Source organism: Arvicanthis niloticus, chromosome 21 (assembly GCF_011762505.2).
Source record: "Arvicanthis niloticus isolate mArvNil1 chromosome 21, mArvNil1.pat.X, whole genome shotgun sequence".
Classification (NCBI taxonomy): domain Eukaryota; kingdom Metazoa; phylum Chordata; class Mammalia; order Rodentia; family Muridae; genus Arvicanthis; species Arvicanthis niloticus.
In genome coordinates, this window is record NC_047678.1 from 22,961,468 (window position 1) to 22,979,358 (window position 17,891).

Genomic DNA, 17,891 nt, shown 5'->3' on the forward strand with positions numbered 1-17,891 from the left:
GGCACGCTTGTTTTCTCATCCGTGTCAGACACAGTCGGGATCTAAAACGCAATGTTTGGATTTCAAGTAAAACATACACACTTTTTTTGTTTTTAGAATTTTATTTATTTTGTCTTATATGTACGAGTGCTTTGCTCGCATGTATGATAGAACACTACCTGGGTGTCTGGTACCAGCATAATTCGGAACTGCCTATCAGATCTCCTGGAACTGGAGTTACAGATGGTTGTGAACCACCCCACCAGGTGGATGCTGGGACCCTAAGGCACATTCTTTGTTAAGGACACCTCCCCCCCCCCCCCCCCACACACACACACACACTTTTAAAGGAAAGCTTTATGCAAAACTAGCCACATCCCCTGGCTGCTGAGTTTGAAAGGTTTCTTGTCCTCGGTCCCCTCCAGCAAACTTGGGAATTGAGAACGCTGAGGGAAGGAGGGGAGGACCTGGCCGGCCACAGCAGAAATTCTAGGTGATTCTAGGTGGATGGGTCTGAGGAATGCATGCTCTAACCAGAGGAGGGAGGAGGAATGGAGTCAGAACAGCTAAACTGGAGGAGTCTCCTGGAAAGGTAGAAGGGTCCAAATGACAGACAGAGGAATAGATTCCACACCAAAGTAAACAGCAGAAGCCAGAGAAGCAGAAGACAACGAGGGTTGGCTAGGTGTAGACGAGGTGGAAAAGACATTGGAACTGGGAACCAGAGACTCTCTGGGCCTGCCTTGTCAGGTTAAGTAGGGAGCCCGGATTCCGAAGACCAAGAAAAAAAAAAAAAAAAAAAAAAACCTGGCTTCATCAGCTACTCTCTGTGTGACCCTAGATAAGTTGCTTAAACTCTCTGAGTTTCTTATTTATTACAGAGAATGATGAGAGCACCCAAGATGCTCTGGAATCAGATGGCCCAGTAAAAAGGTGACCGGTCGCGTGCTTGGCTTAAAGCTGAGCGGAATTGGGGAGGAGTTGGAACGAATACCCAGTGAATGGCTGATTCATTTGGGTAGTGGGTTAAAGTCACCAGAGTTTTAACCCAGATTCACACACTTCCTGTAGAGGCAGGATCTAAAAGAGCTGGCGAAGGTGTTTGTAAACAATAAAAGTGCAATTCAAAGTTTGCCGCTGGGGGGTGAAATAGGGATTAGGAAAGAGGCCGGGCTGCTGGGGACTGAAACATCGGTTCGCCCGCAACACCGTCAAAGCTGGGCGGATGTGAACTGCTTTGCAGTCCTCCCGCCATCTCCAAAACGCCACAGACCCCTCCTGCAGCCACCATAAGGACGTGCGAGGCTTATCCCTGAAAGTCGTCCCTCGGTGCCTGTAGGAATGACGGGTGGGAACCGGGTGCGGACAGTGGTGGTGCGATCTTGGGACGAGTTGGTTAAGACACCTCCAACAGCTAGGACACAAAGCAGGGGGCAGGGAATGTCGCACGGCCGCCAGAGCCCAGGGTGGCAAGGGGACAAGGCTGAGGCCAGCCCAGCGGCCAGCCGCAGCGCCGCCTCCCCGGAGGAAGGCGGGGGCTGGGCCGGGGAGCGGAGGGAGGCGGAGAGCGGAGGAGGGCGGCGCGCAGAGAGGTTATTTGTGGTTCGCTTTGATCCCAAGGGGGAACCTGAAACTCTCACATTCCTGGCATAGCAGCCGCCTCCAGCGCGGGCTGACCTAGAGGCTGCGCACTGGGGCGCGAGCAAGCAGATCGTCGGCGCCACCGACGAGTACGCACCTCCGTAGCCGACCGTACCTAAGCCGAACCGGGTCTGCGTGCGCCGGCAGCCGCGGGCCGCAGCGGTAAGCAGGGTACCCGGCACTCCGGGCAATACGCGAGGCTGGTTGGGACGCTTCCCAGCGGTACCCCGACACCACCATCAGCCCGACTCTTTCTGGAGATCGGAGCTGGGGTGGACGATCCTCGCCCAGAATCCGGGAGGGGAGACTGCACCCTTTCGAGGATAGATCCTGGGTGTCTGTCTAGCCCAGGCTGCTCACGCTTTTGTGGGGGTGAGGACACGATTCTCCGACCCACTGGGGCTGGAGGTAGGACAGAGGATCGGTGTTTGGGAGTATGCGTCTCGCGTACGGGGCAAGTGAAAAGCTGCTGTAGGTATATCTCGCGGAATACCGGGTCACCGTGACTGCTTTGTCTAGATTGGAGATACAGGTGGCTTTTACCCTCAGCTAGCTCAAGAATTCCTCTTTGTCTTCCTTGGAAAATCCTCTCTGGAGCCACGAACTGGCTCTCACTTAGAAAGAATGCAGCCTGCTGTCCAGTCCGGTGACGTCAGCGCTGAAGTATTTGGAAAACAAAGAGGCTTAGGGAGAGAGGCGGACCCGCGATGCTTAAAGACCTCTCGAGGTTGCGGGTTTTGCTCGCCCGGGGCACTCGGGGAGCCACCGGTGCTAGTGGTCCGCCTCGGTAGAGGTGGGTAACGCGGGAACCCTGGCCTGGCTGACTTAGAGACTAGCGTTAATTCCTTTTGCTGGAGGAAGCCCAGGCCGAGGCCAGAGACGCATGTTTGCTTTGAAAGGTGGCTAGTTTTCCGAGTGCAGCACTGCGGAGCAACCCAGGTACAACGCCGCGTAAGGAAGGTGAATTTTAGTAACTGCTCATATAAGTATTTGAAAGATTGTGCATCTAGAGGATTAGATTGGGACCTGTGTGAGATGAAAGGCCTCGGAAATGTCCCGTGCTCCCGGAGCCTGGCTCATAGTTGGCGCGCCTGGAATCTGTCGGGAAGGCTCTGCATTCCTTCTAGCCACTCCCGGATCCTCCTTAGCGGGAGTCAGCCCAGACAGTGATTAACTTAGGAAATGCCGCGTAGAAAAAGCTGCGTGCGAACAGACTCTTCAAGTCTTACACATTGTAGGGTGCAGTTGGGGTGGGGGGGTGGGGGATTAGTTGCCGGCTTGGGTGTCGTCAGGGCTTGTTACCTTCCCCCAGCTCTGCCAACATACCATTCCCAAACTGAGGTAGGACACTGGGGGCTAGCATTATGATACAGAAAGGGGCCATCCTCACTTCCTTCGTCTTCCCCCTCACCTCATTACCTCATCAACTGGCATAGGTGGTTATTAATATCAACAGAGATACAGAGGAACCATCCCCTGTTCACCTCTAGGGTACAAGTAGGGGCTTTTCTAAGTAGCAGATGTGTGTGCCAGGTGAGGACGGTGAGCCTCAAAAATGTTTCGATGGCTCCAGTTACTGCAAGCACACACCTCTGCCTCCTTCCTCACCAATGCATGTGCAGCTTCTTGTGCTGCTCACCGTGCAGAATGACTGCTAAGGTCATCTGTGACAAGGAGACTCAGATGTATTTTATCAGCAGTCTTTGAGCCCAGGGTCTGGCAAGGGGGGTGGACTACCCGTGGCTCAAGCGTCTTCATTCTAAGGAGTCAATGGAGCCATTTGCTTAGGGCTTCTTCCTACTGGGCTACATTCTTTCATTATCACCTGCCAGTAGGGTCTGGCAAGGGGGGTGGACTACCCGTGGCTCAAGCGTCTTCATTCTAAGGAGTCAATGGAGCCATTTGCTTAGGGCTTCTTCCTACTGGGCTACATTCTTTCATTATCACCTGCCAGTAACCTGGGGTCCTACTGCTAAGACGTTGAATTTGATGGCCTGTCCTGGAGTCACTCATGAGATTGTTCGGGGACCGTGATATTAGATAGCCTTCTGGTTTTCTGTTATATTTCTGTAGGATCAATTAAGTCTCCATAAATGTCATTACAATGATAAGCATTTGTCAAGGTTTTATAGCATACCAGGTGCGCTCAACCTCTTATATTTCAACTCCAGGAGGCACACTGTGTGTACATAACACACACACACATATGTACATTATACATATGTACATATGTGTGTATATATATTTAATATATGCCATGTATGTATATATATAACATATGTATATATGTGTGTATACATTATATATATGTATATGTGTATATATATATATATATATATATATATATATATATGAAGCTCAGTAACTAAACTTAATCGATAGATAGCCATATTGGCACTTGCATCTGGGCCTGAGCAAAACCATCTACCTAACCTCTTCCTCCTCCTCCTACAGAGTGTTAGGACAAGTGCCCCTCCCTCCTTTGTATGTGCTTCCATTGATTGCTATTCTTTTTCTCTCTTAGGTGCTCTGAGACCAGGTGCCTGCTGGCCATTGTCTAGGCAGGTGTGTGCAAGCCAGAGAAGCATGAGGACACTGGAAGACTCCTCCGGGACAGTCCTGCACCGCCTCATCCAGGAGCAGCTGCGTTACGGCAACCTGACAGAGACTCGCACGCTGCTGGCCATCCAGCAGCAGGCCCTGCGGGGTGGGGCTGGAGCTGGGGGCACGGGGAGCCCCCAGGCCTCCCTGGAGATCGGAGCACCGGAGGACAATCAGGTGCTACAGCAAGCCACCAGGCAGGAGCCCCAGGGCCAGGAGCATCAGGGTGGAGAGACCCACCTGGCAGAGAACAGGCTGTACCGGCTGTGCCCACAGCCCAGCAAGGGAGAAGAGCTGCCCACCTATGAAGAGGCCAAAGCCCATTCGCAGTACTACGCAGCGCAGCAGGCAGGGTCCCGGCCGCAGGTTGGGGACAGGGATCCTAGAGGAGGCAGCCGACGACAGGATGAGGCTCTTCGAGAGCTGAGGCACGGCCATGTGCGCTCCTTGAGTGAACGACTTCTGCAGCTGTCCCTGGAAAGAAACGGTGCTCGGGTCCCCAGCCACATGAGCTCTTCCCACAGCTTCCCTCAGCTGGCCCGCAGCCAGCAGGGTCCCCAACCCCGAGGACCCCCAGCTGAGGGCCCAGAGCCCCGTGGGCCACCACCTCAATATCCACACGCTATAATGGCTCAGGAGACTGCGGCTGTCACTGACCCAAGATACCGTCCCCGAAGCAGCCCACACTTCCAGCATGCTGAAGTCAGGTAACCCAGGATTTCTTCTAGTTCAGTCTCTTAGGAGGAGAACCCCAAGGTCACATGTATCTTGAATCTCAACTGACATGATCCCAATCCCAGGGCACCCCCGCCAGCTCCTGGGGCTGTTTCATCTAGATCTACTCTCTCCTGTCTTGAGAAGGGAGAGCTGGGGGCTGGAGGATAGGGGGACTTAGCTGATCCAGTCATGGTAGCATATGCCTATAATGTTTAGGTGAGGCAGGAGGATCACAAGTTGACCACCAGCCTGGGCTAAGTAGCAAGACTGTCTTTTAAAAAAAAAAAGTGACATCATTGCTTCAACTCAAAATATAGACAGCATTGTCTATAGCATTCAGATAAGGAGGGTTCCCAGGGGATTTGAATGGGGTTCAAAGGTGAGATTTTTTTTTTTTTTTTTTTTTTTTTTTTTTTTTAGAAAGAACTAATTAAAAACAATAGGAATCCTTACCAAACTGCTCCCAAGTTAAGTAGGCCAAAGGTGGAACTTCCTGAAGGTTTTTAGGAAAAGGTGGACATTTCTGTTGTTGGCCTCGTCATTGGGAGGTGTTGCTAATGAGGCTGAAAGAAAGAGGTGCCTCTCTAAGCCACTTCTGTACAGCTACCTTGTCTGCCGGTTAATTACTTACTAGGTTTTCCCTTGTGCTTGTCATTATGGACCTAGGTGAGTGAGTGAGGTGTTTGGGTTTTTTTGGTTGGTTGGTTGGTTGGTTTTGTTTTGATTTTTTTTTTTTTTTGGTGGAGTCGCAGGATGCTGTTGGATCAGGGTAGTGACTTGGCTTGCCTGAGTGTGAAGTGAACTCGTGTGTGTGTGTGTGTGTGTGTGTGTCTGTGTGTGTGTCTGTGTGTGTGTCTGTGTGTCTGTGTCTCGGAGGGTGTAATACGATACGACTCTTAAAAGAGATATCAATACCAGCCTCAGAGAGTGGGTCATTGGAGCCAGGATGGGAGCTGGGAACCCAGTGAGTGTAAGCAGGAAGCCAGATCATTGCAGGAGTCCAGATTCCTAGAAACGAGGGGTTGCCTTAGTCATCTTCGCTGGGCCCCTGCACCCTTTCCAGAGAAACAGGCACCCTTGCTGTATCTCCCTGGGGCTGGACTGAGGTGGGGCTCCGAGGAACTGGGGGCCCTCTGGGCTCAAGGGCAACGTCTGGCTCACTTTCACCCTTGCTGGATACACTTGGTTGCTCCATTTCCCACCAATGGGTTTTCTTCACTCCGGAAGAGAGAGTGGTGGCCCTGGGCTAGGGGATGGAGCTTCGTGGGTTTGCTCCAGCCTCCACACCCCCAGACCCTTACCTCGCCTCCCTTCTCAAAGCCAGCCGGGAAGAGTTGCTTCTTTTGGACCAGCCCTATTGAACCCTGCCAGGAAAAGATAATATCCAGGCAAGGAAGTGGGCCGTTTGCGGGAGAACAAACAGATAGGGAGGAGGGCAGTGGGAAATGGAAGAACTAGGAGCAAGTGTGAACGGAAAGGAAAGGAGTCGCCATTCTTGCCTGGAGCTAGGTCATTCTCAAAGAATGTCAGTTGTGTCTGCCTGGCCTGTGGTGGTGGTGGGGGGGAGGGGGACAACAATTTTCTGAGGCCACCCTGAGAGTGACCACACTTGGCAGCAAGGCAGAGTTTAGTCAGTCCAGTGGCAGCCCTCTACCCTGCTCTCCCTGGAGCTGATAGAAGGAAAAGGCACGTGCAGGCTTTTCCTTGGCTGACCAGACAAGGAATATTTGTTAGAGGTTGAATCAGGCTCAAAGAACAGGGGAGCCATAGGCTAGAGGGGTGATTTTTGAACACTCGGGGTAGGGGACATGATAGAACCAGAAGTGAAATTCAACTTCCAGGAGGCTTCTAGAAAATTCTCAGCACAGCTGAGAAGGCAGTTGTGACGCTTGGGGTCACAAGGTCCCAGAAAGACCCTCTGACTGCCTGTGCCTCACTCTGTTCTCTAGACATAGAGTGTAAGGATGTATTAAACTTGTGGCCAAAAGCCCATAGACCACAGTCCTGAGCTCTGCTGTGGAGCTAATCCAGAGGTGGCCACTTGTTCTATAAACTGAGGTGCTCGCCAATAGAGACGGAGGTAGTCATGGGTGAACCTGCTGTCACCGGCCATTCTGTCAAGCCTGGCTTCTGTGGCCGGAGACCCTTGTGATTTAGCAGACACAGGAGACACCTGGCAGCCGTAGCACTGGTTTGCTGAAGGCCTAGCCGCTGGAGCTGAAATCTGTTCCCATTTGTGAGACTGAGCTCTCCCCAGCATCTCATTCCCTGCTCTAACCTTAGCTTGGAAAAGAATTTCTGTAGTTGAGTGTAGCAGGATCCTTGAAACAAGGTGGAGAAAAACTCAGGTGAGCTCCTTTAGCTGACTTGGCTCCCCCGCCAGAATCTACTAGTAAGTGCACCACACACACCACACACACACATACACACACACACACACACACACACCCCAGGGGCCTAGGAATCTGTGTGGCTTCCATCCCAGAAGATCCTTCTATCAATTCAAAAAGTCAAGAGTGTGTCTTTTTTTTTTTTTTTTTTTGAATTGTTTATTTTTATTTTATGAGCATTGGAATTTTGCCTGCATGTATGTCTGTGTGAGAGTGTCAGATCTTGGAGTTACAGACAGCTATGAGCTGCCATGTGGTTGCTGGGAATTGAACCAGGGTCCTCTGAAAGAGCAGTTAGTGCTCTTAACCACTGAGCCATCTCTCCAGCCCAAGGGTGAGTCTTTTAAAGCTAATATTTTAGCTATATCTGCTTAGGACAACCAGGCTTGCTTGGGCTGATCCTAAAGGCAGCTGTGAACAGAACGAACATCTGGATGCAGCGCCACTCTACCCCACATGGGTCCTGATCTCTGACTTTCTGACTCTTGAGTCTTAGGCACATACCTTGTGGCACAGGTCCTCCCTATGGTAGCTGCCTAGCACTGGGGAGGCTCAGTCACTGGCAGTAATAGCCAGGGTATGTGTGTCTGTCTGTCTGTCAGTCTCTGAGCTTCATTCACCTTTTCTTTTTCAGGATCCTGCAGGCTCAGGTACCACCGGTGTTCCTCCAGCAACAGCAGTACCAATACCTGCAGCAACCCCAGGAGCACTCCCCACCCCTCCATCCAGCTGCTCTTGGCCATGGTCCCCCAAGCTCCTTCAGTCCACCTGCAGTGGAGGGACCACCCAGTGCCCAGGCCACCTCAAGCAGTGCCCACATGGCCCAGATGGAGACCGTCCTGAGGGAGAATGCCAGGCTGCAGAGGGACAATGAGCGATTGCAGAGAGAGCTGGAGAGCACTTCAGAGAAGGCCAGCTGCATTGAAAAGGTGGGGGACTCTGAAGGCACTCCTGGGGGTGGGCAGTGCAGAGAGAGGCAGAGGGGTAGGAAAGCCTATCAGGCTGCCTTTTGCACCATGTTCTCTCTCTCTCTCTCTCTCTCTCTCTCTCTCTCTCTCTCTCTCTCTCTCACACACACACACACACACACACACACACACACACACACACACCCCAGGCTGACTACGGACAGCTGAGGAACAGCCAAGAGGCCTGCCCTAATGCATGAGCAGTTGCTGGCCAGTGGTAGTTAGAAAGAACTCATTCACTAGCTCCCTGCACACTTGTACCCTCGCCCTGCGCAGCTCCTCCTGTGGACACCTCCCACAGAGAGCCCTTTGTGCACCCACACAACAGCCAGTCTGTTCCAGGCCAGCCCTGGCCAAAGAGAAAGCCCCTCCTCTCAGGGAAAAGAAAAAGCAACGTGTTGGCAAAGCAAGCCAGCTAGGAGCACGTGGAAGACCTGTGGCTTCCAAGTGGGAGGGGCGTCCACATGCTCTGGGCAGAGGCAGCTCAGGCTGGGGTCTGGCACCCCCACTTCCTCAATGAAGCCTGGCCAATTGTGTACTAAGTCCCAACTTTAGCAATAGCCTCGGGCCTTCCACTTACTGTCTATTTACAGTGTTCTGGATAGGCTGAACCACCAATGCTCATCCCTGGTCCTTTGTAAACACTAGGCATGGGGCAGGCTGGAGGTAGCCCCCTTGAAGAGCATCTAGCCCAGGATCCAGGCAGCATCCAGTTCTTAGGAACAGCTGTGTGTCCCAGCAGTTCGGCCTAACTAAGAGGCTGCAGTCCTGTGAATATCTCAATAGAGCCACTGGGCTCACTCCCTAGGACCCTTCCTGGCCTTGAATTTATTGCCTGCCTCTTACAGCTGGAAAATGAAATCCAGCGGCTCTCTGAGGCCCACGAGAGCCTGATGAGGACCTCTTCCAAGCGTGAGGCCCTGGAGAAGACCATGAGGAACAAGATGGACGGTGAGATGAGGCGGTTGCAGGACTTCAACCGAGACCTCAGAGGTGAGAACTGGGCAGGTGGATTGGGGTGTTAGGAGGACTCTTTTGGGGCGGGGATTCAGAATCTGTCCTGTGCTATAGAGACCTACATTAGCCCCCATCATGATCTCAGCTGGGACTTTTAATCCCATCTCCCCAGCTTGGAGGAAGCTTATAGCCAGGACCCAAGGGTAAACGCCCCCAGGCTGACAGCATCCCTCGATATTAAAGCATCTTTTTTCCTTATTTGAAACAGAGAGATTGGAATCCGCAAACCGCCACCTGGCAAGCAAGACCCAGGAAGCCCAGGCGGGCAGTCAGGACACGGTGGCTAAGCTGCTTGCTCAGAGTGAGTAGGGGACCAGCTGAGAAACTGAGTGGGTGTTCGGGCAATGAGACCACTGTGACATTACCCGACTCCCACCACCACTCCCTTCCCCTTGAGGTTTAACCCGATTCCTTGCGGAGTGGTTGTTTGGGAACAGATTCACTGAATGGCTGCTGTGAGAAGGGGTGGTTTCCAAAGATGAGTAGGGGCTAAGGAACAGTAACTGGCTGAGCCACACAGTGCAGACTCTCAGTCCCTCCTGTAGGGAGGCCATGACAGTCCTGATAATAGTTAAATGGAAGACCATGAGGGTTCTTCAGAGTTTCCTAGGCATGCCAGGCAACAGAAAGCCTGGGGACACAAGAAGCTGCAGGGCATGGTCTAACTGGTGGCGCATCCTGGGATAGCCACAGATGACGGTCTAAGGGTCTAAAGAAGGCATTCAGAAAGTTTCTCTTTAAAACAGAGAGGTCCAGGCATCATGGAAGCTTTATAGACTAATCAGTTTCTTCCTTCATTAGTGGAGTCGGGCTAAGCACCTGGCCAGTGTTGGGCAGAGGGTGGGGATTCATCCAGAAAATGGCAGGGAGGTGATGAGCTTAGATCAGGAGCAGGTTCCCACTTGTTCAAGGGGAAAAGTGTTCATGAGCTGGAAGCTGGAGATTAGGAAGGAAGCCCCTGGTGATTCCGGGAAATCTGTGGGAACAGCAGGATGGGGACAAGGGAGGAGTCTCTGAGGGGAAATGACAGGTAAGAAGGCGGGCAGGAAGAGTTTGTATGGAGTACTTTCTTAGGGGTGTTGTCTAAAGAGGAGAAGACTCTAGAGAGAGGGGCTTCTGGATGCCAGCCGTCCCACTCCCTTCTTTCAGGGACTTAAGAGTGCTTGCTAATACGCCTTTGGCAGGAAATGGGCTCAGATTGGGCAAGACTTGGGCGATCCATTACTACCTTTCAAAACGAAGTGGTTAAAGGTCTCTGGAACGGAGGTGAAGGGGAAAGGGGTGTGTCGCCTAAGGGTTTGCCCTTGGGAGTCTGTAGAAGACCCCGGCTGCTAGGGGAAGAGAGATTAGGGGTGCTTTGGTGGGAGGGGGTGGGTTTTGTACCCAGGCTCTAGCAAAGAAAGGAAGTCTTAGGGAGGGTTTCTGGAAGCCTGCAGAGGGGGATGGGGGGCAGAAGCAGCCGGGAGGCGTTTCCGCTCCCCGGGGAGCGAGCTAGCGCCAGGCTGTTCTTGGCTTCTTGCTGGAGCTATTAATCTCGCAGCCGCGGGTGACCTGGATGCCTGGCATTCCAGAGCCGCTGGGCTGTTCCGCTCCCAGCCCGTCCCCCGTCCCCCGTCCCCCCCACTCCGTTCCCTCCCCTATGCGCCTGACAGTGGCGCCCTTCGGCCCGGGTGGCGCCCAGCCTGGCTTTGGGAGGAGAGAGCATGAACACAAAAGGAGGCTGGGACCTCAAAGTGGGGAGCCTGCTAAGTAGGCTCGGCCTCCCACCCCCAACCAAAGTATCTTAGAGATTGTACAAGACATCTGAAAAAAAAAAAGAAAGAAAGAAAGAAAGAAAGAAAAAGACTGGATCCACAGCCCGAGGAATTAAGAAAAACTGTAGCATTAGCAGGTTTTGTTTTTTTCTATGTAATCGTCATTTCTAAAGGGCTGAGGTTGACCCTTTTTTCTGGAGGGTACAGAATCCCGCCATAAGCCACTGACTTCTCAACTTCAATGAGTCGTGGCAGCAGCTCTGCCTGTATTGTCTATTTTGGGCCTTCAGGAGCTGACTCTGAGGCCTGGCTACTGGTCCTGCCCACTTTGGACAGGTGTTACCTTGGACTGGCACGGGTTACGGAAGTATCTACCTCCTAGTATTGTTAGGCCTGGACATTATTGACACCCTGTATTCACTGTAGAGCTAGTGGATGAGAGAGAATGCTGTTTCTGAGTCCAAACCTGGCTTCTTCCCTCCACCCCACTCACCAGTTGACAAGCCAGCAGCGTGGACAGTCAAGTATTAAAGTATCAATGAATAGCCCTGTCTTTTCCCTCCACACCAAAAAGAGTGAGGCCAGCCAGGCTGGTTGGAGCCTTTGGAAGGGCAAAGGAGATGGCATGGGATTGCCTCCCATCCCCCGGGGCCCCTTCCATGCTGTTCAAGGAGTTGGTGAAGGGAGGCCTCTGCATACTAGGGCGGTGTTCTAGCCACACATAGCCCAAAGAAAGTCCCTACTGTCTTTCCAGCCACATTTCAAGACCTCAGTAGCTGAATGTGACCTTGTTAGTTACTGTTTTGGATCATGTAGAACAATCCGCTATAGCAAAAAATCTCACTGATAAAGTTTTGTTCACAATCCTGTCTCCAGAGAAATGGGCAGCCATTCTTGGTTGACCAGCCCAAGACTCCCAAAGGGCGAGTCCTTCCAGGTGGATTATAGGTTTAGAGCATCCGTGTTCTTGTCTTGGCCCGGCTAGATGGAGAGGCTTTCTTACTGGGGCTCATCCAATCAGTTAGCAAGGTGGTCAGGGATAGCTGGGATCTTGGGCACAAGTCTTAGGACCAGCATCCAGTTCATTGTGCTGCATGGTTTGAATTGTCTTATGAACCTGCATGTGGGTCCCCAGACCACGCAATGAAAGGGTTACTGAAGGAGAGGCTACCGTCTGCAGGCTGCACTTAGAGCCTTTTTGGCAGGCCTGCAAGGGGAAGGACTGTATGCACAACCATATCGCCAGGGCTTCTCATTCAGCCATTTGGTTCCTGTGTTTCTTCCTCTGTAAATCAGGAGCCTCACATTCTACCTGGAAAATTGAGTGTGATAAGGTGAAAGTGCCCTTCCTGTTTGAACAATGAATGACCTTGTTACAGTACTCTAATCTATAAAAGGTTGGCACAGTTTCTGCCTGGGCAGTCTAGTTATCATGAAGCTTAAGGAAAGTGTGTTTTGGTGATGGCCATGCCTGGCACAATTCAAGCAGCTGAAAGCCCACTTTGGCTTATTTGTTCCATCAAGGGTCATGGGGTCGGACCCTGCCATTTATTCTTAGCTTAATCAGCATCTCGCTGAAATGCAATACATAACTCGCAGAAGTGTTGAGGGTGAGAAGCAGTTGTCGGTGCAGAGTCCACAAGTGGGTAAAGGTGGCCACCATCACTGACCCACTCCTCTTTATTGTCTTTCCCCGACAGACTATGAGCAGCAACAGGAACAAGAGAAGCTGGAGCGGGAGATGGCACTGCTGCGTGGTGCCATCGAGGACCAGCGGCGACGTGCTGAACTGCTGGAGCAGGCTCTGGGCAACGCACAAAGCCGTGCTGCCCGGGCTGAAGAGGAGCTACGCAAGAAGCAGGCCTATGTGGAGAAAGTGGAGCGGCTGCAGCAGGCGCTGGGACAGTTGCAGGCTGCCTGTGAAAAGCGGGAGCAGCTAGAGCTGCGTCTGCGCACGCGCCTGGAGCAGGAACTCAAAGCCTTGCGCGCACAGCAGGTAAGCCCGGAAGACCTGTACAGCTGGCAACGCCGGGCAGGATCCAAGGAATCTTTGATCTCTAATCTTTGCCCCCTTGGAAAGACGATTGCTCCATGTCCCCTTTGGCTGCTTGGTTCCTCTCAGGTACCTTGTGTAGCAAAGGCTCTGCCACAAGCCCTACCGTGGCAATAACAGAAATTTGGTATCTTAGTACCAGGCAGTAATAATGTTCGAGCAGAAGACTCTGCACTCTGATCCATCTTCCCAAAATAGGAAGGAAGGTATCTGAGCCCTGAGTCTGTGCTTAGACATAAACATCTCTTGTGTTTACAAACCAGATAGAGAGTTCTGTTTCTACACCCAACTTTACCCTGTCATAGAAGTAGGGGGTCTAAAACTTCGTCCCAGTATGATTGCCACTCACATCCAACTCCCACTTCAGAGAACTGCTTTTTTAGTCATGTGTGCCCCTATGCTCCTGACCACCGGAATTAAGGAGAGGATGTGAGGACCTTTGTTTATCCCCTGTATCTCTGGGTGGAAGTAGAAAGGGCTGCATGTGCTGCCCATGATCGAACAAAGAGATGCATATGTGAGAGTCTTTGTGTGACCATGAGGAACAAAGTCCCCCGCATGCCAGCGTTTACCCTTGACCATGCTGTTCCTTGCTCTACAGAGGCAGACAGGCACCCTCACAGGTGGTAACTGCAGCCATGGTGGGTCCACCGAGCTCAGTGCCCTGCGACTGTCAGAACAGCTACGGGAGAAGGAAGAACAGATCCTGGCTCTAGAAGCGGACATGACCAAGTGGGAACAAAAGTATCTGGAGGAACGGGCCATGAGACAGTTTGCCATGGATGCGGCTGCCACTGCGGCTGCCCAGCGAGACACCACTCTGATCCGACACTCCCCCCAGGCCTCGCCCAGCAGCAGTTTCAACGAGGGCCTGCTGGCAGGCAACCACAGGCACCAGGAGATGGAGAGCAGGTACTATAGGGTCAGGGATGGAACAGTGCTACCCAGTCTCTTCTCAGGCCTTTGTCCCTGGTAAACAGGCCCCACCCATAGCAGCTCAGTATGTTTGACATTCCAGAAATTATAAGCAATTGTTTCCCTGAGTGAATCCCTGGTATGTGCATGCTGGAGGTGGGTGGGTACCTCCCAAGCTCTGGCCACTACTCTTTCTCTGTAAGGGATCTTTATCTGAATCTTGCAATGAAGTGGGCTTACAAGGTCAAGAGGTCCTCCTTGACTCAGAGAGGGGTGTCTGGGTTTCTTTGCAACTTCTGTGAGATGGGTGGGATGGAGGAGCTGAGCTTGTGAGTCTGACAGTGTGACCTCCTCCCTGACAGGTTGAAGGTGCTCCATGCCCAGATCCTAGAGAAAGATGCGGTGATCAAGGTCCTTCAACAGCGTTCCAGGAAAGACCCTGGCAAGGCCACCCAGGGCACCCTACGGCCCGCCAAGTCTGTGCCGTCCATCTTTGCAGCTGCAGTGGGAACTCAGGGCTGGCAAACTGATGCACCTGTCCGGCCAACAGGAGGTATGAGGAGACTTGCAATGGGGCAGAAACGTGTGGGAATTTTTGAATGTATATTACCAGACTCTTTCTCAAAATACACACACAGACACACACAACACACACACACACATATTGAGACCAAGGCTTCCTGACCCCTCTTCTAGGGGACCTGGCTTAGCCCTTCCCCTCTAACACAAAGGTCCTCCTAGCAAAGTGGATGCTAGACCAGCAGCTGCTTACCAATAGAGATCTAGGCAAGGCTCTACTGTTCCTGAGTGAATAGATTTCAGCCACAAAGAAGGGACACAGAGCATTGATGCCTGTCCCGACCCCACTTATTCCCATTTCAAAAGAGGAATCTTTTCATTCTATTAGACAATCTTGCAAACGAAGAGCTACACAGCTCACCGAGTTTGCTCTGGATGTCCTTCATCAGGACCTTGTCTCCTACATCAAACTATATCCATCAACGTCCATCCTTTTCTTACAGACCGTGTACCAGCAGAGGAGCCCCCGGCCACAGCTCCTCTCCCTGCCCACACTAAACACGGCAGTAGAGACGGGAGCACCCAAACTGATGGCCCTACAGACAGCACCTCTGCCTGCTTGGCCTCAGAACCTGACAGCCTCCTGGGGTGTAACAGTAGCCAGAGGACAACCTCTCTGGGTAAGCACCCCGCTTGGTTAGAAGGGGGTTGAGAACATGACAGAGGTGTGAACTGGAACGCGTGCGCCTGTTTTCCCCAAATTTCCTCAAACGCATCCACCTTGGAAAGCCCCGCAGTGTGAACTAAGGGTTGTTGGAAGTTGTCTCAATGGGAGACAGAGCCATAGTTCAGAAAGGAAGCAACTCAACAGAAGGCACTATAACTCCTCCAGAGGTTGCCCTCACATCCTCCTGCCAGTCCAAATATCTAAGATGACGGAGCTTGGTGGTGATCTTGGGTTGGGAAGCCATTTGGAAGAGCCTAGAAAAGAGAAACTCTAGAGGAAGCCTTTTCTCTTTCTACTCTGGTTTCACTGTTTGCCCTTGCATAGCTGCCTGTGTGTGCCCCATGATCTCAGAAAAACCACAGGCATGACAGGAACGCTGCAGCCTGCTTCTAACCCTGGGGGCACCCCTCCACTGATCACTTGAGCTAGCTCGGGAGTCTAAACACAGGCAATCTTCCTCAGCTGAGGGGAGGGAGCACAGCATTGTTCTTAGTTGAGCTAGGGAAGAGGAAAGAGACTGAGGCAGCTTAGGGGAGGTAATCTGTTGAAAGACCCTGTGTTGGAGCTGAAGAGAACAAGTGGATAATACTCACAGCATAGGTTTGTGTATTCTTGTGTTTCTCCAGACTCTGTAGCTGCAACCAGAGTCCAGGATCTGTCAGACATGGTGGAAATACTGATCTGAAGGAGGGAGGCAGTGCCTTGGGGACCCTGAAGCCGTCTTCAAATGCTGTGCCTCACCCTCCGACCAGTGATGGGTTGGTCCATGGAGCTCAGAGGAGCACTCTAGGGGAGCTAGAAAAGGCTAAACCACCAGAAGATTGCTTTTTGGCCTATATTTCTCCTATGACAATGAGGAAGGAAAAGCCAGACAACACCTGCAGTCCGAGGTCTATTACTGGAGCAGAAGGGAGCTGAGCCCCCTCCGTCCTGCCCAAAGGGAACAGAGCAGATTCTGATTCCCAAGAATGACTGGCTACCAGCCGAATGGTCTGCAGGGATAATCAGACCAGCCATGGTGTTCTGTGGCTAAGCGTGGCCCCAGCCAACACTATCTGCTCTTCAGTTCCTCACTGCCTTCTTCAGATCACTAAGACTTGAATCTCTTGGGAGACTACAGGAGTGTGAGTCTTTCGGGAGCCACCAGCATGTCCCCTTGCTTGGAGTAGGTTAGAGGCCATTTGAGAAGCCCCCAGAACAGTGTGTTTTGTATATAATTCTCTTTCCTTGGAACAGAAGACTAAGCATGCTGGTTCAGATTCTCCTTCCAAGGCTGTGCTGCCTGCCCCTGCTGCCACAGTTCTTGAAGAAACATTTGACAGGTCTACCAGATGTTCCTTTGCCTCCAGTTCTTGGCTGTGGATTTTGGTATTGGTTGCCTTTCCTCTGTTTTAAATCCCTGTGTTTAATACCCATGGGATTCTTACCACCAGCCTTTGTGAATGGCCCCACAGCTCCTATCCCTGGGACATCCTGTCAGTTTGGTTATAAACTGAGCCAGATGCAATGAGCCACCACAAGTGGACATCTGTCATGCCCAGCACCAGGTTCTCTTTGAAGAAACTGGAGAAGTTGTTCTCATAAGTGTATTCGTTCCCACCAGCAGGGACTGGGAGAGGGAGATAGGTTGTTGTTGAAACTAATCAGTGAACTTAGAAAAGTCCTCATCATGGTGCCCCATCACAGAATGGCACCCGAGAGGCTGGCTCCTCAAGCTCTGGTGCCCCAGCCCTGAAGCAGGGCCAGCTACTTGGAATTAGGTGAAGTGCCCCCACATGGCAGCCTATCAGCAGCAGTGACTTTGACTTCTGGTCTTAAAGCAACCCCCATTCAGCTCAAAAAGCGATTGGTGGATTTCAGCTCTTTTGTGTTTTTTCCTCCTCTGGTTGTTTTGTTTGTTTTTCTCTCACTGTTTGAAGTTCTGTCTGTTGTCTGTTCCCATGGCTCTTCATTTTAAACATTTGCATTTGCTGGGCAATTGCGTATTTTTTTATTTCCCCTTTCCCCGGTGTAAAGCTGAGAAATACATCTGGTTCATGTACTTTGTTTACAAAGATAAAAGTTTAAAAAAAAAAGAAAAAGAAAAAAAAAGGAAAAAAATATTGTGAAAGAAAAAAAACAACTTAATATATTTTGGATTAATATTTGGTATTTCTTTTAAAGTATTTTTTTTTTTTGTGCTGTGAACGTTTTCTGCCAAAGACCATGACGTGTGTCTGTGTGTTTAAGTTATCATGAATATTTAAAGTGTAAACATGACTGTTTTGTTACGCCACTCTGTACCAGGATTGCTGCTGCATTCCGCCAGGTATGACAGTATTTTAATAAAAAAAAAAAAAAAGCTTACAAGGACATCTCCTTGTTTGTCATCTGTTGAGACACTGTCTAGGTTTGAGTCGAAGTTGCCCTCAAACTAGAAATTCTCCCACTTCGGTCTCACTAATGGTGGATTTACAGGTCTGTGCGACCACCTCCAGCTGTAAGACTGGTTATCTGCAAGGATGAAGAAAGAAAGACTGAAGGTTTTGAAGGGTCATTCCCCCCAAGAACATGTGACACATCCAACTAGAGATTATGTGAGGTGTTATTAAGGACAGTTTAAATGACATG

The 17,891-nt window shown here is 51.3% G+C and overlaps 1 protein-coding gene across 2 annotated transcripts; it reads left to right on the top strand.

Moving 5' to 3' along the window:
• Positions 1-1,517: 1,517 nt before the first annotated feature.
• Amotl2 (angiomotin like 2) lies at positions 1,518-17,633 on the top strand. 2 transcript variants are annotated; one of them, XM_034483749.2, is made up of 10 exons: positions 1,518-1,782; positions 4,145-4,928; positions 7,963-8,257; positions 9,145-9,289; positions 9,522-9,614; positions 12,768-13,063; positions 13,722-14,032; positions 14,398-14,588; positions 15,058-15,234; positions 15,908-17,633. In XM_034483749.2, exons 2-10 carry the CDS (start codon positions 4,207-4,209, stop codon positions 15,964-15,966), a joined length of 2,289 nt encoding a protein of 762 aa, XP_034339640.1. In that variant the 5' UTR covers positions 1,518-1,782; positions 4,145-4,206; the 3' UTR covers positions 15,967-17,633. The 2 variants fall into 2 exon arrangements, with proteins under 2 accessions (XP_034339640.1, XP_076773804.1); XM_076917689.1 differs by lacking the exon at positions 1,518-1,782 and adding an exon at positions 2,407-2,559.
• The last annotated feature ends 258 nt before the right edge of the window (positions 17,634-17,891 follow it).